Source organism: Rosa rugosa, chromosome 5, assembly GCF_958449725.1.
Source record: "Rosa rugosa chromosome 5, drRosRugo1.1, whole genome shotgun sequence".
In the NCBI taxonomy this organism is placed as follows: Eukaryota; Viridiplantae; Streptophyta; class Magnoliopsida; order Rosales; family Rosaceae; genus Rosa; species Rosa rugosa.
Window position 1 is genome coordinate 17,548,108 of NC_084824.1, and position 26,909 is coordinate 17,575,016.

A 26,909-nucleotide genomic window follows, 5' to 3' on the forward strand; every position below is an offset into this window, starting at 1 on the left:
ATTGTTAGAACCATTGATTGTTTGGAGGTGAATGATGCTAGAGTAGCATATCATGTGTCAACCAAATACATACATAACTCGTTTACTCAAAACATTATGAAACTAATACAAAGGTAATGTTCCTTTCCTTCTATATTATGTTACTTTACAAAACAACTACTATTGAATATTGATGATAACTATGCATATACAGCATAATAGCAAACCCAACAAAACTATTCAAGGCCATAAATCTATCTCCCTGTTTAGTGAAGCCAAGTTATTCAGCTGGGATTTATATCTGAAACATAAAAATGAAAATGGTATCAGTAAACTCACTTTGCAAGGAGATAGTTTATACTTATATCACATTCCGGATAATTTTTCAAATGAAATACCTAGTTTAATTTCATACAAGCTGCACCACTGCAGCCACTCTTAAGGCCCCATTTTGAAGAAGATCTGCAAGTTCATCAAATAACAGAGCTGTTCGCCAGCCCCAGCCCTTCGGAGCTTTTGGTAAAAGGGTGCCTGTTTGCTTGTAGCTTCCAAACACCATGACTTCCCTCTTTGATGGACATATTAGCTGCATTTTATGTTACAAAGGCAAAAAGAAGAACGGATTCAGTATATACTATAGTCTGGCGTAACAAGAACAGGTATTAGACTGACAATCATTTTGTTCACTTTGGGATACTACCTGGTAGCGGGCAGTAACCTTTTCACGAGAATCGACATACATCTGCACCTGTTTTGGCACACCATAAAACCCCAATTAACAACTTTATTATGGAATATTGAATGTCAAATAAACATATATAATAGGTTGACACTTTATAATAGCTAGCTATTTCCTTGGTGGCTCCTCATAGTCCTATTTCTTTGCCAGTGATATACAGAAAGAAATAGATTGATCATGATTGTACTGTCAGAAGAAAAGAATCTACTTCTTTGCCAGTAATGCACAGAAAGATTTATCATTATTGACATGTGAAGATAAGAAGAAGCACTCATCTCTCTAACTAACGAATCTAACGCTCAAACAATCAAAATTAGGCTAACCTTTCTATACGGGTCGGTAATCTCAGCTTTACGTCGGTGGAGAAATAATCCTGAAACAATATATCATATGGACTTTAATCAGCTTACTCAAGCAAGTTTATTCATATAAAATTTAGACAGGTGAGCAATAATGTTTCTGATGTATATCACTGCTTAGAACAGTACCAAGTGTTCGGCGTCCTTGAGGGTCCTCATCATTAAAAGCCTGAACACTAACCTATAAATTTGAACAACAAATCCAATCAGTCTCAGAACATGGAAAGCAAGACTTGAAAAGCGTCATAATATATTAGATCTAAATCATCTTATTGGAAGACAAATTTTATGTTCACACACCTTCCATAAAGAACCAGCATAAAAGACTTCTGAAGAGTGCTTGACTTGGCCATCACTGAGTCTGTGTACATCCTCAAATTGCACCCTGTAGAACATGGGAGCAAGAAGTGAAGTGACAAGGTAGAGGGGAGGAATAAAGATGGCTTGATTTGTGAGTAGTAGGATCGATAACATAACATGATGACCGGCCATTAGGTCCATCTTATAATGCGATTAGGACATGGGCAGAGACAAACAGTACTATTACACACCCAATCCAATCCTATAATGAGTATCAACAGAGCTATCTGAGCTAGGAGATGATATGAAAGCATCCTAAATACCTCAAAAGAATTTATATTCCTATTTTTCAAGAGTGAAAATTCTGGAAGCACCAGTGGACCTAGAAGCAAGATTATTGTATCTGCAGAAACTGTAACGCAGAGAGAAAGGAGCACATACCCAAAGCGGAATGGAGGGAAGTGACTTAAAGGTGTTTTCATATCCAATGATATGGAGGAACTGTTTGCATTATCCCACTCAATCCCAAGTGCTTGGTCTGATGACTCTACCATCTGCACGGGTGCACCACTAGAACTTGGCACTGACATGGAAGTTCCAGGCATTCGGCTTTGCATATCCATCTCATAGCCCCTCTCTGTTTGCTCTACATGAGCATTAGCTGCATTGTTACCTCCTTGGCTTAGCCCAACCAAAGCTGTCAATCCATCTCCTGACAGCTCTGCAGTGTGGTCAGCTCTAGCCTCTGAATCATCATTAGCAAGAGACTGCTGGCAATTTCTGTTGCCCATACCAAATGGCACACGAGAAAAGACGAACCGAGTTGGAGGCCAAGCGGCTGCTGGGACAAATGTGGTTCCACGTCCAATACCAGCAAGCCCATCAATAGGACCCCTGACATGCACACGTACAGGCCTGAAGAGGCCATTTCCTTCACCTGGAGCAGACTCAGTGATGTATACTCCAGAAGAGTTACTCTGATTATGCTCTTGCATGTAGTATCCGGTGGTACCTCCATGTGAGAACGAACATTGCTGTCTGCAACTGCATGCTATGCTTGTTAGACAGCAACTTTTGCATGTATCAGCGCCAATTTCTTGAACTCGCTGGCTCAAAAGCATCTATACGATAACATACCAAATATAAGGAATTAAAGAAGTAATAGGTATTATATCACCGGACAAGTAAGTAATCCCATCACGTGAAAAGCATTCAAAACCCTGGAAAACAAGATGTTTGAATGTGGTGGAGATGGCCAGAGAGCCCTTACAGCTGCTCTGCAGTCCCGTTAAACATTATCTATTAGACTGAAGCAATTTCTCAACACTATGGTTTATAAGAGAGTTTTGAATGGCCTACTAGAATAGTTTATATGGATAGGAGGTGAGGAATATTGGGAATGCGAAACTACAAACTGCTTTATGAAATAGATGACACCATGTCGTATCTTGTGCAAAGTAAACAAAAGAAAGTATGACCTCTTTTCATCAGCATATTCTTTCTATAGCAATAAGAAAACAAAAGTAAATACAGTGAGCAGAAAGAGACCTGCAGCCAAAGACCATCATTTACAGCTTTGCAAGGAAACCCCATTTCCTCAAGTTGCTTTCTTACATTCAAAAGTGCCTCAAAAGACATGTTGCAATATAGAAGAGATCCTCCTTCAAATATATTTACAAATGCATCATATTCCTCCCCACCAACCCCAAGTTCTCCTTTACCATAACCTTTAAGCTGTCTTCTGCCTACAACCCTGCCACCCCAGGAAAGAGGAGGTATGCCACATCTTCCCCAATCATTTGGCATTAGCTCACTACTTGAAGAGTTCATTGACGAGCATTGCCTTGACTGGTCCCTACCAAGCCAACTATTGTTATTTAAATGGTAGCATGACCCTTCATCAGATGGCCCCTCCATAGCCCCTCCATTTTCCCCCAATCTACTTACTCCAACACCAATAGGCATTTCCGCATAACATGAAGTTCTAATTGCATCTATGTCTGAAAATGTATTAAATGATGAAGGAACTCCCATGCTGCAGTTGTATCCTGGCTCAAAATTTGACTGAGGGTAAGCAACTTGTTGCACTTGCTGTTTGGCATTTGAACCTCCTGTTTGGAAGTCAACTACACAGTCTGCAAGCTCTATCAGAAGGTTACGAGCTGTATTATGTCCCTCTAAATCATCTTTTAGAGTTAAGCGCCCCAATTCAGACTCCAACCTTTTATTAGTGAAGCTATCAGTCAGATTCTTTCCATTTGATTTAGAGGAATCGGAATGTGCATCCGTCCCTGTCTCCGAACTGGAACTTCCATGATCATAATCTTCCTGTTTGCATTGAGCACCTTTTGAAAGGAATGTGCACAATGCCAGCTCAAACCTTTTCATGAAAAAGAAAATATAAATAAATTTTAATAGGGACTCAATCTGTGAACAATAAAACCCAGTTAGAGGCCATCAATGCTCCCTACCGTTTCTCTTCACTGGGTACCCAGAGCTCGTCAGAGGTGAGTAATGCAAGCAACGTTTGAGAAGAAAGTCTCGGAAGCACCTGTCCATGATAGGAAATACAAAATGAAGAGCATTTATACCTTAATCATAGGAAATCAACAATCACTAACAACATGCATCACCGAAAGAGAAAATTGAAAGAACATAAACCATATCTCTATAAGATTGAGGGCAATTACAAATATGCTTATGATATGAAAAATTAGTTTCCCAGTATCCTTAATTGCCATTCTCTCTCTCATCTTTGCTCATATCATCGTATCATAACCGAAGAGGACAGGAAAAAGGGAAGAAAAGGGGTGGGTAAACTACTAAAACCGACAAGGCACAACTATGCAGGAATCTTTTACCTCTTTCAACTCCATGGCACCGCTTTGACAAAGGTAGCCCCAGCAAGCATTTCTTACCCGTTCTCCATGTATGCCATAATCTTGCCCCTCCGCAAACACCTGAAAAGCACAGACACAGAATCTGTTAATGTAACAGAGATAGATATCATGTAGCTCGATTACAAAGAGGCAGCACACGAATATCAAACCTGATAGGCTAAGAAGTTCGAAGTCCATAGTTCCGATATAATGAAGTCAGTGCATATAGCACATAAATCCTGCATCCAAAGTATTATATCAACACACAATCCAATCACACACAAAGCCAAGCCGTTACTCATCAGGAAGAACACTCATAACAAGAATGTGATACCTGAAGATCAAGAAAAGAAGCAGCAGCAAGAACGCGAAAGGCATTGGTATCACTAAGCTTGGGGTGGTGGCCATACAAGTACGCCAAGGCCGTTGCAATTGCCTCTGCATTAATATTCTTATCATCTACATGTAATGTCACAATGGGAGCGTTGGCTTCTTTCCAAGGTCCATGAAGCATATTCCTATCAATATTACACAAAACAAAAACAAAATTCCTCCAAATAATCAAACACCAAGATTCTGATACTAAATCAAACTAAACCAGAGCAGAATTGGAGATGGCAAGGGCATTTCGGGAAATAATACCTGAAGTAGGGGCTGCGGGAGAGGATGAGGCGGTGGAGGTGGTAGGTGGAGCCCATGGCGTGGACGAGGACGTCGGAGAAGGCGCCGGAGTTGAAGCCTTCGGTCTGGATGTGGTCGCAGAGGGAGGTGAGGTTGCAGTCGAGGGCGCGGAGCTCGCCGCTGCTGCGGTCGTTGTCGGAGTGCTGCTGCTGCTGCTGCTGCTGCGAGGGCTGAATCGTCATTTTCATCTGCGGCCCGAAGCACCGCGTCGCTTGGTTGTGGTGGTGGTTGTTAGCGTAGTTAGCTTCCATTTTTGCCCTCGCTTTCTTCTTCTTCCTCTTCTTCTCTTGTTTGGGTTTCGATCAAGATTTTCATGAGTCACTACTGAGAGTGATGGTGGAGATCAGAGCCATTAATGTTGAAAAATTCTGTTTACTTCAGGACCAGTTGGTACGGGAACCGCCTTGGGGGAAAAAGTGGATGCGGGGCTTGGGTAATACCCGGCCCGACCCGAACCGATTTCTTTTTAATTCGTGTGGGTAATACGACAGCGTTTCAAAGTCATCGTCTTTCTTCTTTGGAACTATTAACTAAACTCTTATCACTCTGAGGCAGACTGGTTAAAACCCTAAACCCACCATTGCTCTTCGCGTCAGGATTGTCTGGTATGTGAAGTTTTTAATTTGTAAATATATTTCGAACAATTATCTAGCTAGGGTATAGTTTTATGAGTCGAAAAGATTAGAAATTTGTTTTTTTTTGTGCAATCAAAACTCTTAGCTCAGTCGCTCAAGTATGAATTTTTTTACATTTTCTTATAATTTCTTGTCAAAGATGATGAGGAATTGAGTGAAGGTTAATTGGGTATGAATTAGAAATAGCCACCAATCTGAATTTTGTCTTTGATTTTTGAAATGGTGCATTTGCCATTGCAGTGGTTTTGTTTTGTGTGTTATCTTCTTCCTCTGGACATTTTATAGTTCATATTCTATTCATGGTTTGCCTTTCTTTTGGTTTTTGTGTTCACTGCTTGTGCCTAAATGTATAACAACAACTTAAAAGGGAGTGGCTTGCTGTGTGTTACTTCAGTAGCTTTTCTATGACTTGGCTGATTTATTTTGATTCTCAATGTAGATTTGGAAAGAAAAAAGGGCATAGTATCAGATTGGGCATGAATTGGTGAAGATGCTCCTAAGAAAACAAGGTAACTTTGACATGTAGAGACGCTTTCTGTTCTGTGTAGTGAACTATTTCGGTATTACCTAGATCATAATAAAATGCTCTCAAGTTTCTTTGTGTTTTCATGATCTTCGTCTTACTGATTCTGATGACATTTATGACATTTTTTTTTAATGTAGGAATACGTCATTTAGACGGATTCTGTAGCATTTACAATTTTTCTAAGAGGTTTTCATCCTCGCCAAATGGGCCTTCTTCTGGACTTGATGGGAAAGTTGATTCCTCTGACGGTGGGGTTAATTGTGTTAACCCGAGGAAAGTGGAGGGTGTGAGACAAGTGGTGGATGGTGTGTGCCAAGCCCTGGAGGGTGGTCCTTGGGGACCTGCCCTTGAGAATGCTCTATCTGCGCTTGACGAAAAACCTCAGTCCGACTTAGTTATTGGAGTCTTAAGGAGGCTGAAAGATGTCGGTCAAGCAATTAATTATTTTCGGTGGTGTGAGAAACAAACTGAGCAAGCACACTGTCCAGAAGTGTACAATTCACTTCTCCTGGTCATGGCCAGGAGTAGGAATTTTAATAGCTTGGAACAAGTTCTGGAAGAAATGAGTATTGCAGGAATTAGTCCATCAAATAATGCATGTGTTGAGTTAGTTGTGAGCTGTGTCAGGTCACAGAAACTGGGAGAAGCTTTTAATCTACTGCAAACCATGAGGAAGTTCAAATTCCGCCCAGCATTTTCAGCCTATTCAACTCTGATTGGAGCTCTGTCGACAATTCCTGAACCTGATCGAATGCTGACTCTCTTTCATCAAATGCAGGAGCTAGGTTATGAAGTCACCGTGCATTTATTTACAACTCTTATTCGTGTATTTGCCAAGGAAGGTCGAGTTGACGCTGCCCTCTCCTTGTTGGATGAGATGAAGAGCAACTTTTGTGATGCAGATATTGTTCTTTATAATGTGTGTATAGACTGCTTTGGCAAGATGGGTAAGGTGGATATGGCCTGGAAATTCTTTCATGAAATGAGAATGAACGGCTTGATGCCTGATGATGTGACATATACTAGCATGATAGGTGTTCTCTGCAAAGCTGAGAAACTAGACGAAGCTGTTAAGGTGTTTGAGGAGATGGATGCCAACAGGAAAGTACCTTGTGTGTATGCTTATAACACCATGATCATGGGCTATGGCTCTGCTGGAAAGTTCGATGAAGCATACAGCTTATTTGAGAGGCAAAAAAGAAAGGGGTGCATTCCGAGTGTAATTGCATATAATTGTGTTCTCACTTGCCTGGGGAAGAAGGGGAGATCTGAAGAAGCGTTGAGGGTTTTTAATGAGATGAAGACAGATGCAGCACCCAATATTTCAACATATAACATTTTAATAGACATGCTTTGCAAGGCAGGTAATGTTGAGGCTGCTCTGCGGGTTCAGGATGATATGAGAGAAGCTGGCTTATATCCTAATGTGATGACTGTAAACATAATGATTGATCGACTCTGTAAAGCACAGAAACTTGATGAAGCATGTTCTATATATGAAGGAATGGATCATAAAGTTTGCATGCCAGATGCAGTCACATTTTGTTCTCTTATAGATGGCTTGGGAAGACGTGGAAGAGTGAATGATGCCTATAGACTTCATGAAAAAATGCTAGATTCTGATCAGATTCCAAATGCTATAGCATACACATCTCTCATCAGGAACTTCTTCAAGTGTGGCAGGAAGGAGGATGGTCACAAAATATACAAAGAAATGGTGCGCAGGGGCTGCTCTCCTGACTTGATGCTCCTTAATACCTACATGGATTGTGTTTTCAAAGCTGGTGAAACAGACAAAGGTAGATCTTTGTTTGAGGAGATTAAGGCTCAAGGATTCATCCCTGATGTGAGGAGCTATTCAATCTTAATTCATGGCCTTGTCAAAGCAGGTTTTGCACATGAAACCTATAAATTATTTCATGCAATGAAAGAACAGGGTTGTGAATTGGACACTCGAGCTTACAATGCCGTCATTGATGGATTCTGCAAATGTGGAAAGGTGAATAAAGCATATCAGCTGCTGGAGGAAATGAAAACTAAGGGTCAGCAACCCACTGTTGTAACCTATGGTTCTTTGATTGATGGGCTTGCCAAGATTGATAGACTTGATGAAGCGTACATGCTTTTTGAAGAAGCAAAGTCGAAAGGAGTAGAATTGAATGTAGTTGTTTATAGTAGTCTTGTCGATGGATTTGGGAAGGTGGGGAGAATTGATGAAGCATATCTAATCATGGAAGAGTTGATGCAAAAAGGTTTGACACCTAACGTGTACACGTATAATTCCTTGCTCGATGCACTTGTGAAAGCTGGCGAAATTGATGAAGCCATTTTATGCTTTCAATCCATGAAGGATTTGAACTGTACACCCAACAGTTTTACTTATAATATTCTCATAAATGGTCTTTGTCGAGTTAGAAAATTCAACAAGGCTTTTGTATACTGGCAAGAAATGAAGAAACAGGGATTAAATCCCAACACAGTCACCTACTGTACCATGATCTCTGGACTTGCAAAAGCTGGGAACATAAGGGATGCTACTGGGCTTTTTGAAAGGTTTAAGGCTAGTGGTGGTATTCCAGATTCTGCTTGTTATAATGCTATGATAGAAGGTTTAAGCAGTGGAGATAAGGCAATGGAAGCATATGCACTTTTTGAGGAAACTCGGCGGAAAGGCTGTAGTATTAATACCAAGACATGTGTTGTTTTATTGGACGCACTGCACAAGGCTGAATGCCTTGAACAGGCAGCAATAGTGGGTGCTGTACTGAGGGAAACTGCAAAGTCTCAGCATGCATCAAGATCATGGTAACACTGGATATTGTACAATTTACTGGAGGGATAGTAGTTGTGCCTCACTTAGTGGTAAAAAGGGTCTTCTCATGCCTTCATGCTGCTGAGCAAATATTAGGGAATGAGAGATATTTTGTCTGAAAAGTCTTCATCCCATCAATTCCTTAACAGATTGCAGTGACTCCCTGCAGAGGTAATTCTTTTGGATTTAAAATGGTGTTATCAAAATCATTTAACTGCACTATAACTTGCTTCGGGGATGTCATTATGTTATTTGAATGTTTCAGGCTTCTAACCTTCAGAATTTTAGGATGCTGGTGTGTCTACTGTATTTTTGCTATGCTCTATGATGTCTTTTGGCAGAAGCGCACATTATAGTTTCCTGGTTTTTCCTGCTGATGTTTGTTTGGCAGATTTTTTATTTCAACTTTATAAATCTCGAGGAAAAACAATGCGGTCTCTAGTATTGATGTTGTACCGTGAGTTCTATTGATATAATGGCTTTCCCAAGATCCTCAGATACATGTATTGACCAAACACTTATGGATGCAGGTAGACTTTCAGGTTTTCAGTTGCCGGGTGTCAAGGAATCTAAGTTCGAATTGACTATAATAACTGCAGTTGCAGCTATGCACCTAACAGCCTCAACCATTAGTGATTCCATGGACATGAGTTTGTTTCGAGAACCAGTGGTGCTTGATTACAGAGCCTTGCTAATAAGTCCGGATATTCACTCGAGAATTGCCGGTAGCAACCATGAAGTGCTCTGCAGCAAGTGTAAATGTAGAACTTCCCCCCAACCATCACAGGACAATTTTGTTTTTATATCTCTTATAGGCATATACTTGAAGGGCCGGCCATCTTCTTCACCAATTTTTTTGTAATCTTTTAGCATAGATAAGTGATGTATGCTAATCTTTGTTTTTATACTCGTTAGCATAGCCAGTTTCCTTTGTCCTACTACCATGAAACAATAATCTTCAGCATCGTCACATCTTGTATTTCATACACAGCTGTTAAACCCAAGTTTTCTGCAGCTGCTACGCTATAACCATCGTGTTCTTGGACCTGTTTTTTTCCGGTACAAAGGATTCTACTCTCGAAAGTTAGATGTTCTTAGAATCTTCAATTCGACACATACCAGAGTTACAACAATGAACATAATCAGGGATATTTCTCCTTACAGAAAATCGACTTCTAACCCATCAAGATCCATCAATTTTCTTCTTGAGACGCAATATCAGAACATAAAAGTCAAGATTGACACAGATTTTAGGAGCTAAATTAAAAGTTCAAAACTTTGGAGCAATTCATTGACCTCAAAATTAATGGTAAAATCTAAACATGGTAGAGCCACCACAGTGAAAGCCATAATGCCACGCGTGACGCGTCCGCTTGGCTTTTGTAACCGTTACAAAAGGGTAGAGAAGGTCCAACGGATCTCTCTCTCCCTCTTTTTCAAAATTCAAATCTTTTGAACGGTGAAGGTAACAGCAACAACATAAATTCACTTTCTTTATCTGTAATACTCTCTATCAGTCAAACCCACACCAAACCCAAACATTTTCTCCCATCTCTCTCTGTTTTCTCTCTGTTCGTCTCTGATCTCATGGCAATGGCACTCAGACCCATCGACAATGCTCTCCCAATTACACCAGAAAGGCCCAAGAAGCCAACCAAAGTTGCTCTTCCGATTCAAAATCAATCTGATTTGGGCGTAAATGATGAAAACAAGGCTCCACTTCCGGCGGCAACCGCTGAAGCCACCATTGATTATATCTCCTCAGAGAATCTCAAACCCATTTCAGACCCTGATTCCAAGATTCAGGTAAGTTCAAAGTTCGGGGTTTTCATTTTTCTCTCGACTCATTTCCAATATTTAGAGCATACCCAATTGATGTTACAATAAATTTTTGAATTTTTGAAATACCAGAGCTTGATTGAAGGACTGGATTCAAAGGATTGGACCAAAGTCTGCGAGTCTCTGAACAATGCTAGGCGTTTTGCTCTGTTTCACTCTGCTCTTTTGGTGCCTACTCTGTAAGTCTTTCTTTTTTTGGCTCCTATACTATTCTCCATTTGAGATTGATGGTTTTGTTGACATGTATATGATGATTTTATGCAGAGAGAAAGTGATGGTGGTACTTGTTAAGTCTATGAAGAATCCGAGGAGTGCTCTGATCAAGACCTCCATCATGGCTTCGGCCGATTTCTTCACTGCCTTTGGTGACAGTTTGCTTGACTCCACCACCTCTGATGCATTTGACCAATTGGTGTGTATCCAATCCTGTTTTACTCTTTTCTCAATTTCGATCATCATATCGTGCTCTGATTACGGCTTGGATTGCTTGATTGCTTTTTTGCAGCTGCTGCAATTGCTGCTGAAGGCCTCACAAGACAAGAGGTTTGTTTGTGAAGAAGCAGACAAGGCGCTAAGCGCAATGGTGAAGTCCTTGACTCCTCTGCCTCTGCTTCATAGGCTTAAAGCCTATGTCACCCATGCCCACCTCAAAGTCAGAGCCAAAGCTGCCATTTCCATCTCAACTTGTGTCTCTAAGATGGTAATAATATTATGAGATCAAAATTGGTTATTGTCACTTGAAGCATATCTTTCTTCCAAAATAAATGGGATTGTTCTACTGATTTCAGGGGCTGGAAGGAATGAAAGATTATGGACTGGTTGCTCTGATTAAAATGGCTGCGGATTCGCTGAATGATAGGCTGCCTGAGGCAAGAGAAGCGGCAAGGAGTATTGTGACTTCGGTGTACAATGCCTATACTGAGAATGAAGAGGAGAAGCAGGAGATATGGCTGAGCTTTTGCGAATCTAATTTGACACCAATTCATGCTCATGCCATGGTCAAGTTTACTTCTTCTCAGTAACTTCGAGATTGCAGTGTTAAGTGGTGGTTCTGGTGGTAGTAGCCAGATATAATAGTAGAGGAGTGCTATTACCAGTTTCATATAGAAGCTGTTTTCACACATTTTAAGTGGATGGATTTCTTTCTTTTTAATGAATTTGTTTGTCTTGTGAAGTTTGAGTGTACTGTTTTAGTGTGCCATCAACAAATACAATCAATAGTTTTCTATGTTTGCATTCTGCAATTCATTTCACCAATAAAAAAGGCTACTTGACATCATCAAGTAAATAAAAAAAATCATAAAAGTACAAAGAGAATTCTAGCATTTCTTTGAACAAAATCACCCACAAAATAGCCATGGCTCTACAAAACTGTGGCTCCACCCCCAAAAGTGTTTCTTCATCTCTTAAAGACTAGAATAATGTACAATGTGAAATTCCAACTCATCTATGTAAGCTGTATTCCCAACTATATGAACACACTAGTTCTATGTTTGAAATATTTCCTATTTTACTCATAAAATAAAAGAAATGCAAAGAAGGTAAACATCTATGGAAACATCTCTATCACAACTGCACCCTTCACTATATCTTTGCTGCAACTGGGGTTCATCATATATTCTTCGTATTCCCACAACGACAGGAAACGAGACATTCATGGTTTACTCTGATCAACCTTCACTTGATATTAGGAAAACTCAGACCAAGAGCATTTTAACATCAAAAATGCCATGAACTCTAAAATCAAAAGCCATCCCGATTGGAGGAAGAACTTGAAGGATGAACAAAATCCATTTTGCAAGCACTTCAGTTTTGTAAAACTAAAGAGCGCAAAGCCATTTCAACTTCAGCAAAAGGTTGCCCAGCATACAGCTGAAGCTGCCCCTTCTTCACAACAATTACCTTCATGCCATCTGATTTTACTGCTTTATGAAGTTCCTGCAAAAATTAATGTCCCTTACTCATCTTGGCACTGATGATTCTTAATAAGTGTGACAAATCATGCTCAAGTCTAGGGCATATATGTTCGGAAGTTCTTACTTTATTTGGTAAGGGAGCAGCAGTGGCCCTGAAATCATCTTGATCTTCAAAACAAGACTCCAATAGGAAACAGAAGTTATTGGCATCACCACGGTCCTCAAAAGCAACAGTATAGGAAGCATCACTCTCATTTTGGGACTGAGAATTGAGCTCTATGCTAAAAAGCCCTCCTTGCCCATCAGAACCTCTACGCATAAAAATAACCTGACATGGGGATACAGGATATTCTGATGGTTAGTTGGAGACAAAAAGATTACGAAAAATAAGCAAGAACAGGATGCATTCATGAAAATTTTGAGTTAGTATGACTAAGTGAAGTGAAATGGCTGGCCATGATGTCTCGGTTAAATGTAACAAAGTCCAATTACTAACAGGATAAGCCATAATTGTGAAGACAAATTCTAAAATTAATCTTTGTAGGAAAAAGTATAGTAAAGACTAAGGTCTAGAAGTTGACTACATACTAGAACATAAGGAAGATGCAACCACCATGGATCAGTCTCATTGTCTGACTGCTTACTACTGACTTTGTTAGCCAGTGCTTGTTTTTTGGCTTTTTTCTGTGTTGAACCGCTATTCACACTCTGCACAGTAGGACCATCTGATTCTACTGTCCTTCCCTGAATTTCTTTCTTCAAGCTTTCAGGGTTTTTCTTCCCGAAGCCTCTTGGTTTGATTGACTCTACATCTTCAGCAGATGACCTCCCTTGTATAGTCCTGTGGACAGTACCTAAAATTTAACAAAATTAATAATTAAGCCAAACTAAGAACAGATTGTGCATTTTATGCAATTAAACAGCTTTACCATTCTGCGGTTCCATATTTCCAGCTTCTCTGTCCTGTCCTTCATCTAATCTCCCTGTTCCTTTCTCCAAAGTCTCTCGCGGCTTCTCCTTATCATCAACTTCCAGCAATTCCATACCATCAGTACCAACACTTGCATTTCTCCCAATTTCATCTACACCACCTGAACCTCTCTTACTCTTACTAGAACCACCTTCCTCTTTGACACCTCCAAAACCCTTCGGATTCCTATTCACCTCTGCAGTAGGAGTCTTAAACTTCAGCTTCTTCTTAAACATCAACGCCCCATCCCCCTCCTTCACATTCTCATTATTCTTCCTCACCCCATCTTCAAACTTCCCAAACATTTCCAGATAATTCACAAACGAACCCGGCAACTTCTCCCTTTTGGAACCCAACCTCTTCTGCAAGTTAACCAACCGGTTCCCAACCTCCCTTTCAATCCCAATCTTATTCTTAGACTTCGAAAATGCATCATCCTCATTTCCAATACTTCCCTTGGACTCATTCTTCTCAATCTTTCGCGCTTTCCTTGCCATTGCCCTAATCTCTTCAATTTTCTCCCCCAATCGGGAATCATCGAACCGAACCACATTGCCCAATTCAGACCCAGAACTCGTCTTCAAATTGGATTTGCCTAATACTGAACTCCTAGACTTGCTATTTTCATCAGGATCACTATCTCCCAATAACAAAACAGAAACAACAGTCTGTAGCACAAAAAGCCCAATAAAATAACCCCCATATTTTAGCACAGTCCTCGCAGAAAATTTACCAGAAATGCCACTGAGCTCCGCCGTCGTCTCAGACACTCTTAATTCTTCGACTTCAGCTCCTCCCAAAACGACGTCGCCTCGGTCGGAGCTATGCTCGAATTCATGGTTGTCTTGGGATGGGGTTACTGGAGATTCGACGGGAACTACGGGCTGTGCGGGTTGCGGGTCGGGTTTAGGGTTTAGGGTTTTGAGAATTTTGGGGCGCAAATAGTTCTTCCGGCGAGTGATTTTTGACGGTACGGAAACGGAGGCTGATACCGGAATTTTGGGCGGGGTGGTGGCGGGTAAGATTGGGTGTGCGAGATTGGGGAAGGTGGCGCAAACACGCGCACCCGCCATTGGAGATGAAACAGTCAAGCTTCGAACTTTCGCTCTTGATTTTATTTGAATGGATGGTCCGAGCCCATTAATAATAAATATCGTGGGGGTGCTCCTATTAATTATTTAGAAAATTACACACATCGTAACAGACCAAAGATATAAACACAGAAAACCCACTTTTAATTAAATTTATACAAATAAAGACACGAGCCCAGACCCAAAAACTAAGTGATAGAAAATGATGCAGGCCTGACTCCAAATTTTAATATAAAATGACCAAAATACTCAGTTTTTATCAAAATTTACGCGCATTGTCATTGGTTAAGAATAAAACGCTTGCCCCTGTTCAAATAACCGCCGAGCAAATCCTCCAACTGAGATTGCGTCAGCTCTGAGACCAATTCCGGTCCGGCAACCATAATGTTCTTCACAAGCGAATCAGGAATCGTTGGAGGTGTGACGGAATCAGGCAATTTCGCAGCGGGAACGGCGGCGGCGTATCCCTCGTCGAATCCGAAGGGGAAATCAGGGTTGGTGGAGGAGGCAAAGACCGGAGCGGTGGGAGAGGAGCCTTCAAGGGACTGGATTTGAAAGGGCCAAGGCGTTGATGAACCACCGGCGCTCGGACTTGGACTCGTTGGAGCCTGAGACGGGCGGGCTTAGCGGAGGCGCGATAGAGGCGTCGTACTCGATCATCATATGGTTGAGGTCCTCATCGTTGGTGACGGAGATGAGGGCGTCGAGATCCTCGCCGAGGAGCTGGTACTTGAAGCAGACGGCGGTGTCAGGGAGAGTGATTGGGTTGGTGATTTGGAATTTGGTTGTGGATTTTGTATGATGTGATTGGTTGTTTTTTTTTTTTTTTATGACTTGGTGATTGGTTGTTTTGTAGATTGATTATGCAAATTTTGGAAAGCTGTGTGCTTTGGCTGTTCCTTGCACCTTGACGGCTCTGGATCACTGGTCGCCAGAGATTAAAGTATGTCTTCTGTTTTTGCTTGTTGAGCTTTCGGTTTGATTTGTGGTTACAATGCTCAGAATCAATCACTGTGTGTAATGTAATGTAGCATTGCTTTCAAGGATTACCAAAAATGTGTTTTGCTGCCTTTAGGATTCAGAAATTCTTCCTTAAGTTCTTGTTTTTACCTTTTAACGAGTGCAGTAGCAGAACATGAGTACGAGGGCAGTAGCAGGATTGGACGAGTATAAGTACAGTAGCAGGATTGGACGAGTATGAGTGCAGTAGCAGGATTAAGCGATGATGAGTGCAATAGCAGAACACGAGTGTTTGAACCCAAAATGAGCATTTTTGCCTGACAAGGCGTGTCTTGGAGAAATTGAGCCAATGTCAGTGGCTCAAGCTATATATTGTCGACAAGTTCGAAATATATTATTTAGAGGCTAAATAAAGCCTACTATGGAAGATTATGCGAGCTGCAAGAAAAGGAAATGATAGAAGCATGGAAATGAAAAGTCAACTTTAGCACATTTTCCTACTTCGGCTAGGAGAAACCGAGCTAAATAAGGAAGGAGGAGGGGCAGACTAACCAAACGAAATCCAAATGAGCTAAAACTTTCCAGATTAATTCTAGACATCCCAAGGATCATTTCTTATGAAGAGTTCCAGAGCTAGTTTTGAGTGGAAAGCCTTCAAACAATCAGTCCAATTTTCTGCAGAAGCAAAACTGGAAAACTGGACCTGTAAGGAATCCATCAGCGTTTCCGGCCCAACCACATGGAAGTAAGCTCTGAAATTTTTCCAGAATGATCTACACTCATGGTGGATCATTTGATATGAAGAAGTCGAAGGCCCATTCTGAGTTCTTGGTAGAGATATAATTGAAGGAATAAAGGAGCAGAAAATGACTCAAACCTAACAATTCCATTAGTGTTTAAGTGCTTGAACCTAACAATTCCATTTGTGTTTAAGTGCTTAACCCATCATGATTTGTTTAAGGCCAACCACTATGGCTTGGTAGCCTATATATAGAGGCTACAACAAGTAACAATAGAGAACACAATTCATCAAAGAATCTCTATGATCATCCAAGCCTCTCTAGAGCAATCCCTCTCAGAGCAACCCCTCTCTTTCTCTTACCGGTGATCACACTCCAGTCTTAGTCTTCTTAGGAGCCGACTGTTAGTGCCATCAAACCCTCTATCAAAGTGCTTCGGTCCTAGTCTCCTCGGGAGCCGATTGTAGTACAGCGACCACAACGGTTATGGAACCAGCCAAGCAAGGGTAACGCCCTCGCAAACCAGCTAAGCTAAAGTCACACTTTGGCAAGTTCTCTCTACTTCCCAGTGATTTCGCTCTGCTCAACCTACAACGTTGAGTATCGACTTGGTGACACAAGACAAAGTCCTCCAGCACGAGGCACAGAAGACCCCCACGACGAGGTTGGTGCTCTCCTCGTCTACAGTCACTCAAAAGAAGTCAGGTTAAGGGACACCCCCAACGACTGCACCCGAACGGTGCTGGCACGCCCGCGCAGAAAAGAGACTGTTGACCAGCTGCAACAAAACTGGAGCCAAACATTTTGGCACGCCCAGTGGGACTTGCACCAGAGTCTTTTTGTATTCACCATCATTGGGATGCGAGGGGAATATCTTTACCAAAGGAACTTCCTAAAGTGACAAGATGGCCAATGTTGCCACCACTGGCAATACTGATATTGATGACGAGTTCACGCCCCTCATCATCCTAGAGGATGCTAGGATCGATGAACAACTCCGCATCCTTACGGTCAACAGCGACAACTATAGGAGGCAACTGGCTATGTCGATTGCGAGGATTGAGCAGCAGCTTCGCGATTTCGATCGACGAATGAACGAGAATGCTCAGAAAGCTAAAGAGCAAAGGGAGCAGCGTGCTCGAGAAGCTGAACAGCGCGATCGAGAGCTTACCCAGTGGAGGAAGCAGAAAGACCAAGAGTGGAGAAAACAATATCAGCATATCCTGGACTGTATAGTGACCCGGCGCAAGACCGCATCGGAGTTCGCGACCTTGCGCAAGGAAGATTCCATCTTGGCTACTCAAGTCAGTTCGCATCAAGACAAATTGGAAATTCAAGAATCTGCACGCAAAGAGGTTGTTTATGAAGTTGAATTGCCTACAGGTGGCGATAAACCTAAATGCCTCACTGGTGAATTACAGCCTTACACAGAGGCTGTGCATGGAGAAGACGGTCCACAAGAATGTTCTTCTACCAAAAAAATTGTCTCTGAACATATAGCTGATTTCTCCACTGATCCAGCCATATATGTGGCTACTGATCAGATGCATGGGGGGCAAGATATGACCCATGTTCATCCCTTTGATCAACAGAAGCAAGTTCATGATCAATTTAATTGTGACTCTACTGCTGGACGTCATCATGATCATGAAGAGGACCAATCAAGACATGGCCCACTTAATTATCAATTTAGCCTTGGCTATGCTTCTGGACGTCATGGTGGAGTTAACCAATTAAGCCATGGCCAACTTAATTTTCAATTAAGTTATGGTCTTGGAAAGCCAACGTGTGGCTTTATTAATCAATTCAAGCTGAGGTTTTTCATCAGTGCTTCAAGGCCAGGCGGTGGCTTTGATATATGTGGAGGGCACATCTACAACCCACGTTGCATGAATGGCCAGAACAATTATTCTAGTGGCCAAGTTGTCCTTCGCGACTGTAAATTTAAGTATCATCAATACAAGTTAACTCTTGATTACAATTATCCAGCTCCAAATTTCTTGCAAAAGAAATTTGTCTATGATACTAAACAGTCCATAGAGGCGTCTCAATATGATGCCTGGAAAGAATATAGAGGCAAACAAATATTTGATATGCCTATTTTCGAAGAAGAGATCGATTCATCGAATTTTGGTGATTCTAAATTTGATCTCGATGCGGAGCCAATCTATGATAAATATGATGATAATTATAATTTGATTATTGGTTTCAAAAATCATATGAAGGAGTTCAAGCTAGTTCTTTGAAGCTCTTGATTAGAGGTGGCAAACGGGCCGGCCCGGCCCATTTTAAGCGGGTCTAGTCGTGCTTCGTGCCGTGCTTGGGCGGCCCATTTATTATCGTGCCGGTCCATTTACTTAAACATTAAGCCCGGTCCGACCCATGGCCCAAGCCCATATCGTGCCGGGCCTTGCTCGTGCCGGGTCAATAAACGGGCCATGCTCGTGCCTACCCACTATAAAGCACGATTTTAAAATCTTAATTTGAATAAATAAAAATTAATTTTATTTAACTATTTAGAAAATTAAAATAAATTAAGTTCTACAATATTTTTCTTAATCTTAGCTTTTTAAGATTAGTTTTCGAATATTTTTTATATTCCACTACAAGATAGAAAGAAAGAAAAAAATAACTCAAAATATATTGCTTGTAGTATATTATTGTGAGATTAATCTTTATTAATATAATGAAGATTTAGTATCATATTATTCTTTCCTTCATTCTATTGTTGTATTATTATGAGATTAGAAAAAATACTTTATGTCAAAACAAGGATATAATGTTTTATTTCACTATTTTGACAATATAAAGAAATAGCATTGGTGGAATTGTCATGAGATTTTAAAAAAGAGGTCTAATATTCAAATCTCATCATTGTGGTTTTTAAATATTTTTAAAAACAAAATGAAATTTTGTATTTGTAACGGGCCGGCCCACAATATGTCGTGCTCGGGCCACTAACGGGCTTGGGCCGTGCCGGGCCTCTTTTAAGCGTGATCTTGTAGAGGCGGCGAATGGTGGAATCACTTATTTATTTCTGGCGCCGTTGCCGGGGATTGAAAAATCTCTATGTAAATCACACCACTATTAAGAAGTAGAGGTTGGTAAGGGGTTGTGAATCATAACGGAATAGGTGAAGTCTCTTTTGTTAATATTGGCCTAAACTCCTTATTGGTGCCTAGTTCAGGTCCCTTAAGGTTAAGGGCGGCTTTTATTAACACTTGTTGAACTATCTTCACACTTATGACATTTCTCATCTTAGTAAGTATAGCCTATGTGAAATGGTGTCTAGAAAAGGGGACAACGTTCATGACAGGTTCTTGAATCCAAAAGTGCGTGCAAATTGGCCTAAACCACTATGTGGGAGTAGCTCATGCCAAAATGGATTATGCCTCTCTTGTTCGCCCTCCCCCACCTGGCCATTTCAGTAAGGTTGCCCAAAGGATTTGAAAGAAAATTTGTGTCTAGGCGACTATACTTGGGCCGCATGTCTAAACCTTAATTCACATTGTCTTATTGAATTCAGCTACTTAAAAAAAAAAATAATAATAATAATAATAATAATAATAAATAAATAAATAAAATAAAATAAAAAATTAGTGCGATCCAAAACTACTGAGGAGTCGAAACACTAAGGGATTAATTTATTAGCCAGTTTCTTCGCATCAGACATGGGGGCAATTCTAGTGTTCCTACACTCGCGAAGCCCATTCATGAAGGCCTGTTGTTGAGGCCCATAATCGTTTCTTCGCTACGCCTAGCAACACTACACTATACTAAGCCGAGTCAGCGGCTCCAGAAATTTTTTTGAGCTTTGTCTCTTCTCTCGCAGAGAAAACACCTTTGCGGGAAAATAGGGTCGAGGTGTGGATTTTCTCAAAACCTTCGCCGCGAGGCTCTTTTTGACGCAGAGCATATTTTAAAGTTCATATTATTTTCAAAGCTCCTGAATATACAACTATGGGGGCCTATATTTGGGGCCTTGCGAGACACAATTATTGGCTCCTCACGGATATTTGAATATCAGGATAAGAAAATATTATTGTATTCATAAAGTGGCTTTGCGGCCAAAAACAGTACATTCATTACAAAGCCAAAAGGGGCTAAAATACAAAACAGGAATCTTCGGATATCTTCTGAATCTTTCTTCAAATGGAAGCAGTTGAGGAACCAAACATCGATTTGAGCCACGCCATTATCCCAAGGAGGGGCAGACTTCAGGGAAGGAAAAAGAAGAGGAACGGAGCCCCCGCGCCCCCTTCAAATGAAGCGGCAGAGGAATCCAACGTCGGGTTAAGCCACGCCATTATCCATGAGAAGGGGAGACTCCAGTGAAAGAAAATGGAGCCTCCAAGCCCCGTCAATTGGAAGTAGCTATGGAATCCAACGTCGGGTTGAGCCGTGCCATTATCTCCGAGAGGGGCAGAGTGCAGAGGAACTGAATATTGGCTTGAGACTCTACGCCCTCTTCACCCTTGGCAGCCACCATTCTCTTAGCGTGAAGTGTGGAAACGGCCATGAGGTGGCTCATACCTATCACTTCCGCGAATCCATGCTCTCCCTCCAAGATTCTGTCAATGTTCAGAAGAGAGAGCATAAGTAGAGGGCAACCACCAAAGCCCTTTTCATCTGGAGGACTCGGTTTGGTCCGACTCCATAAGGAAGGGGTTCGAGGAAGGATCTTTGGCCTCAATGTGGCTTTCCTTCCTTCCCTGATTTGCTCCAAGTGGGGGATCCTAACAAAGATAATCGCGCATGACCGGAGATCCCACACTAATGGAGCTCCCCGTGCTTCTTTTCCCCTGAAAGCCTATACATTCCATCCAGGCTTTCGAAGGTAAAAAACACGGGGTTGCCTAAGATTACGCCATAAGGCCTAACCCAGGCTTAAGATTACTCCATAAAGCCTAAAATTTAGAGGCTAAAGGTCATTTCATGAGGGGAAGATTTGTGAAGAAGGAGAAAGAGAAGCAAGGACTGAAAGACCATTTCTTGAATATTTCAGAAGATTTGTTGTGAGTATTCCCTGCCTAAAATACAACTATTTATAGGGACTTTAGGCAAATCCCCACCCTTGATGGATGGTTAAAAAGTCAAACCGATGTCAGTAAATCGAGATTAGTGATTCCAAATCTAGGGAAAAAAAGGGATTAGTAGCATGTGAGGAGACCGAACGGTTTTCGAGGAGGCCTACAGAGATCGGCCCGTGAAGCTCAATTTCAAGCAAAGTTCCTCCACGCGGAGGTTCGCCGCAATGGCACTAGCTTCGGCCTGAGTGGCTCGTTCTCTGACACGGGCCAAGTTGTGGCCCATTTCTTCAGAAGCAGCCAAAGGTTCATCGAGTTGGGCTTCTTCTGCAGCAATTGCATTCTCAACAGAGAGCCAGCGAACAAGGCAAATACTTGCTGCTATACACATGGCGAAGCTACCACCAAGGAAGAGAAGGATCCTCATTCGCGATCAAAAGTAGTCTCCTTTGCATGGGGGCACGCTAAAGTTCTGATCTCCTACAACCTGCCCAAGTTTCGCCAATTCACTGCATACCAGACATCAGATACATGGGGGGCAATAAAGTTGGCAAAGAAAGCGTCAGTTCATGACAAAGGCAATTCAGATTGTGGCATTCAAGCTTTATGGCCTATTTAGAGGCCTATATGGAATCAGTCAAGTAATTTCAGTCAAGCCAATAAAAGTGGCTTTGGAGCAACGACATTATAAAAGCAGTGCTGATTCAAGACCTCTTCAGTCAAGACGAAGACCTTTGACTTCAAGGTCTGAGGGGCAATGTTTGAACCCAAAATGAGCATTTTTGCCTGACTTGGAGAAATTGAGCCAATGTAAGTGGCTCAAGCTATATATTGTCGACAAGTTCGAAATATATTATTTAGAGGCTAAATAAAGCCTACTATGGAAGATTATGCGAGCTGCATGAAAAGGAAATGACGGAAGCATGGAAATGAAAAGTCAACTTTAGCACATTTTCCTACTTCGGCTAGGAGAAACCGAGCTAAACAAGGAAGGAGGGGCGGTAGACTAACCAAACGAAATCCAAATGAGCTAAAACTTTTCAGATTAATTCTAGACATCCCAATGATCATTTCTTATGAAGAGTTCCAGAGCTAGTTTTGAGTGGAAAACCTTCAAACAATCAGTCCAATTTTCTGCAGAAGCAAAATTGGAAAACTGGCCCATGGACCTGTAAGGAGTCCAGCAGCTTTTTCCGCCCAACCACATGGAAGTAAGCTCTGAAATTTTGCTAGAATGATCTACACTCATGGTGGATCATTTGATATGAAGAAGTCGAAGACCCATTCTGAGTTGTTGGTGGAGATATAATTGAAGGAATAAAGGAGCAGAAAATGACTCAAACCTAACAATTCCATTAGTGTTTAAGTGCTTAAACCTAACAATTCCATTAGTGTTTAAGTGCTTGAACCTAACAATTCCATTAGTGTTTAAGTGCTTAACCCATCATGATTTGTTTAAGGCCAACCACTATGGCTTGGTAGCCTATATATAGAGGCTACAACAAGTAACAGTAGAGAACACAATTCATCAAAAAATCTCTATGATCATCCAAGCCTCTCTAGAGCAATCCCTCTCAGAGCAACCCCTCTATTTCTCTTACCGGTGATCACACTCCAGTCCTAGTCTTCTTAGGAGCCGACTGTCAGTGCCATCAAACCCTCTATCAAAGTGCTTCGGTCCTAGTCTCCTCGGGAGCCGACTGTAGTACAGCGACCACAACGGTTACGGAACCGGCCAAGCAAGGGTAACGCCCTCGCAAACCAGCTAAGCTAAAGTCACGCTTTGGCAAGTTCTCTCTACTTCCCGGTAATTTCGCTCTGCTCAACCTAAAACGTTGAGTATCGACTTGGTGACACAAGACAAAGTCCTCCAGCACGAGGCACAGAAGACCCCCACGACGAGGTTGGTGCTCTCCTCGTCTACAGTCGCTCAAAAGAAGTCAGGTTAAGGGACACCCCCGACGACCGCACCCGAAAGGTGCTGGCACGCCCGCGCAGAAAAGAGACTGTTGACCAGCTGCAACAAAACTGGAGCCAAACAACGAGTACGAAGGCAGTAGCAGAACTGGATGAGTATGAATGCAACGAGTGCAGTAGCAGGATTAAGCAATGACGAGTGCAGTAGCAGAACTAGACTAATATGAGTTCAGTGAGTGCAGTAGCAGGATTGGACGAGTGCAGTAGCAGAACTGGACGAGTATGAGTTCAGCGAGTGTAGTAGCAGGATTAGGCGATGACGAGTGCAATAGCAGAACACGAGTATAAGTGCAGTAGCAGAACTGGACGAGTATTAGTGCAGTAGCAGAATTAGACGAGTGCAAAAAAAAAAAAGTAACATAAATGGATTATTCTCAAAGAAAAAAAAAAGTAACATAAATGAATTATTCTCAGAAAAAAAAAAAGTAACATAAAGGGATTAGAAGTCAAAAGAAGTAGTTAATGAGAAAAAAATAAATTAACTTATGACATGTGGCAAGTGGAAAGCAGATTGTCTTTATTTGTAAGATTTAATCCTTTTAAAAGGATTAGAAGTCAAAATAAGTAGTTAAGGGTAAAAAAGTAAATTAACTCATGACATATGGCAAATAGAGAGTATATTGTTCTTATTTGTAAGATTTAGTCCTTATATGTTTAATTCAATCAAGGATGTACTTGTTAAGTCATTTTTTGTCAATAACTTGTATGTAATTTGTTAAATAATTAATGCCATTACTTGCTGGCCTTTTCACCACTGTTGAGCAGACGTAGACGTAGACCCAACCTCACCATCTTTTCTCTGATCTTTTCTGACAGTGACGGCGCCGACCCCAATGACCAATGTTAGTATTTTGGAGAAGTCCCAAAACCTAAATACCCCATAGGTTTCATACATAATTACAGAAATACCCTTCATTCAAAATTTATCCCAATGGTAGTGTGGACCAGTGAGCCTCGATGAGTCGATGTGGGATGGCATGGGTTTCTTATTGCAGTAAACTTGTTGCATCTGTTCTGACCAAAAAAAAAACCTGTTGCTTCTGCAATTGATCGTAAAAGGATTCACTGTTATGTCATATATGTTCATGTATTTTTGTTCGAGTGAAAGTGTCTGCATATTAAATACATGCATATATGCTTGCATTCTTTATTTGAATATATCTCCATTTTGGCCTTATAAATTGAAGTCTCAAACATGTAGTGTATCAAGAGAAATGCCACTTTCACTACTAGAATTATGGCCCCAGACATCGGCCAAAAACCGATGAGAAACAAAAACCCGACCGATGTCTTTGTGGGTGATGAGAAGGATTCGGAAAATCCAGACATCGATTTTTAGCCGATGTCTAGTATTCGTTTAGACATCGGTTCCTCATTATAAATCTATGTAAATAGGTTTAAATGATAACAAACTTGCATGTTTTACTATTGTTAAACCCACATTTTATTGTATTTAATGCTTAAAGAAATATAGATTATACAACACAAGTTTGCGTTTTAACATCGTTATTGATTTAAGAAACGATGGCTGATACTGTTACAGACATCGGTTCCCATAAACATTTCTTGTTCTTCATGATTTTGAAGCGTAATTTGCCACATATACCACGATTTTAGATTCAATATACAAAGTCTAGTATTGTATGAACCGATATATTTACTTACATTAACATCAGTGTGTAAGGAAAAAACGATGTCTGGTACTCAGTAATATATCGTTTTTGACAAAAAATCGATGTCTGTATATTTTAGTAACATCGATTTTCATTTTGGAACTGATGTCTGGTACTCAGTAATATATCGTTTTTAATAACAAATCGATGTCTGTATATTTTAGTAACATCGATTTTCATTTTGGAACTGATGTATCTCTATTACTGGACATCAGTTTTTATGGTTAAAACTGATTTCAACTTTATATCTAGACATCAGATTCTATAAAGAGGATGATGTCCACAAAATATGTAGCTGCTGCTATAAATTGCAATTTCAACAGTTGACAAGAGTGATTTGAATATTGGGTTATTTTATCTGAAATCATCATCCTTAACAGTTTACAAAATGGACAAAATAAAACCTCAATTCACCTACTACAAAACAATTTGGCTACAAAATGGAATGGATCAATTATTCATAATGATCCAATAAACATGGCTGTGAGAAACAAATAAGGCAAGCTTCTTTCTTGTCTTCTTCAAGCTTCACTTTGACAATCAATTAGTATATGTGGCAAATTTTTAGACATCGAGATCTCATTAATTTTTAGAAATCTACAACCCAGGTATGATCAAAATCATGTAATACAAATTGTAAGCCACTACAGGATTTACTAAGGTTCTGGGCCTCCAACTTGAAGGAGATGAATGTCAATGCCATAGTTGAATAACCTACATACATGTAGTTGACAAAACCAAGAACTTAGATATTACATCAACATGAAAGAATAAACCATAATTATTCAATAGCTTGAAAGAATGGGAATGCTAACTATCATACCATGCACCATTGAAGTCTCTACGAATTAAGTCAGGCCTCCTATGGGAAAGAAGCCGGCCAAATAACATTTTGCTAGATAATCGAGGGATTTTTCTGGCAACCTACAAACAGTTCAGATGCGATTCAAGGACTTCAATTGCAGAAGTGAGTAATACCACTTGGCTTTCAAGTTCGAAAAAGCCTACTTCTTTCAATCAGAATCATAATGTACTTATCGATTGTATAGCAAGAAATATAAGGATTCATTATTCAAAAGAAAAATTTGGATAACAATCATCATTGACCTTGAAAAAAAACAGAGAGAGTTGCAACATTATGTAGAACACAGTGCTTCTTGCAGGATTAATGTACCTATAGCCAACAAAAAATTAATAAAGACTTAGATTTGAAGAATAATGGAATTGCTTGATTTGCTTTGTACATTAGAAAACTATTTATACAACAATAATAGAGACAAGGAGACAAAGAATCAAATGTAAAGCACGTCTTGTCCCTTGGTGGTGTGGTCTTGAGCTTCTAACCCCTTGTCGTCTTCTGCATTCTCAATGTATGGGAGATGGTGACTTTGTACTTTTGAGGACAGAGAGCATGCTTTGTCTCTTGGTGGAGAGTTACTGTTATTATCCCCCCGCAAGCTGATGCGGGGATGAGGAGCAATCAGCTTGGAGGTAAGAGAACAGAACCGTTGCTTGGACAGACTTTTGGTGAATATGTCAGCCAAGTTGGCAGAGGAAGAAACATGATGAACCTGAATAGAGCGACGAGCAATAGGTTCTCTGATGAAATGGTAATCAATATCAACATGTTTGGTCCGAGAGTGCAGAACGGGATTGGCAGCAAGTGCAATTGAACTGACATTGTCACAATAGAATGACGGGGGTTGCCGAAGAGAAATTCTGAGATCTCGAAAAAGGTAGCAAAGCCATAGAACCTCTGCTACGGAGAGGGCTAAAGCTCGATATTCTGCTTCAGTTGAAGATCGA

The 26,909-nt window shown here is 40.8% G+C and overlaps 4 protein-coding genes across 5 annotated transcripts; 2 read left to right on the forward strand and 2 right to left on the reverse strand.

The window, feature by feature from the left end:
- Positions 1-50: 50 nt before the first annotated feature.
- LOC133709711 (uncharacterized) lies at positions 51-5,312 on the reverse strand. The gene is made up of 13 exons (XM_062135546.1): positions 4,899-5,312; positions 4,591-4,774; positions 4,427-4,495; positions 4,239-4,337; positions 3,849-3,928; positions 2,926-3,757; positions 1,819-2,498; positions 1,378-1,462; positions 1,207-1,258; positions 1,042-1,091; positions 680-727; positions 378-565; positions 51-280 (listed from the first exon to the last, which is right to left on the reverse strand). The coding sequence occupies exons 1-12, from the start codon at positions 5,186-5,188 to the stop codon at positions 389-391; spliced, it is 2,646 nt and encodes an 881-aa protein (XP_061991530.1). The 5' UTR covers positions 5,189-5,312; the 3' UTR covers positions 51-280; positions 378-388.
- A 97-nt stretch (positions 5,313-5,409) lies between these two features.
- Positions 5,410-9,968, forward strand: LOC133709709 (pentatricopeptide repeat-containing protein At3g06920). 2 transcript variants are annotated; one of them, XM_062135543.1, is made up of 4 exons: positions 5,410-5,542; positions 6,012-6,081; positions 6,236-9,081; positions 9,441-9,968. In XM_062135543.1, the coding sequence occupies exons 2-3, from the start codon at positions 6,063-6,065 to the stop codon at positions 8,905-8,907; spliced, it is 2,691 nt and encodes an 896-aa protein (XP_061991527.1). In that variant the 5' UTR covers positions 5,410-5,542; positions 6,012-6,062; the 3' UTR covers positions 8,908-9,081; positions 9,441-9,968. The 2 variants fall into 2 exon arrangements, with proteins under 2 accessions (XP_061991527.1, XP_061991529.1); XM_062135545.1 differs by lacking the exon at positions 9,441-9,968 and adding an exon at positions 9,176-9,433.
- Positions 9,969-10,399: 431 nt separating this feature from the next.
- Positions 10,400-11,923, forward strand: LOC133709713 (uncharacterized). The gene is made up of 5 exons (XM_062135548.1): positions 10,400-10,716; positions 10,822-10,928; positions 11,014-11,161; positions 11,255-11,449; positions 11,538-11,923. Exons 1-5 carry the CDS (start codon positions 10,498-10,500, stop codon positions 11,769-11,771), a joined length of 903 nt encoding a protein of 300 aa, XP_061991532.1. The 5' UTR covers positions 10,400-10,497; the 3' UTR covers positions 11,772-11,923.
- A 126-nt stretch (positions 11,924-12,049) lies between these two features.
- LOC133709712 (uncharacterized) lies at positions 12,050-14,765 on the reverse strand. Its single transcript, XM_062135547.1, has 4 exons — positions 13,595-14,765; positions 13,254-13,519; positions 12,790-12,993; positions 12,050-12,687 (listed from the first exon to the last, which is right to left on the reverse strand). Exons 1-4 carry the CDS (start codon positions 14,706-14,708, stop codon positions 12,556-12,558), a joined length of 1,716 nt encoding a protein of 571 aa, XP_061991531.1. The 5' UTR covers positions 14,709-14,765; the 3' UTR covers positions 12,050-12,555.
- Between the last annotated feature and the right edge of the window lie 12,144 nt (positions 14,766-26,909).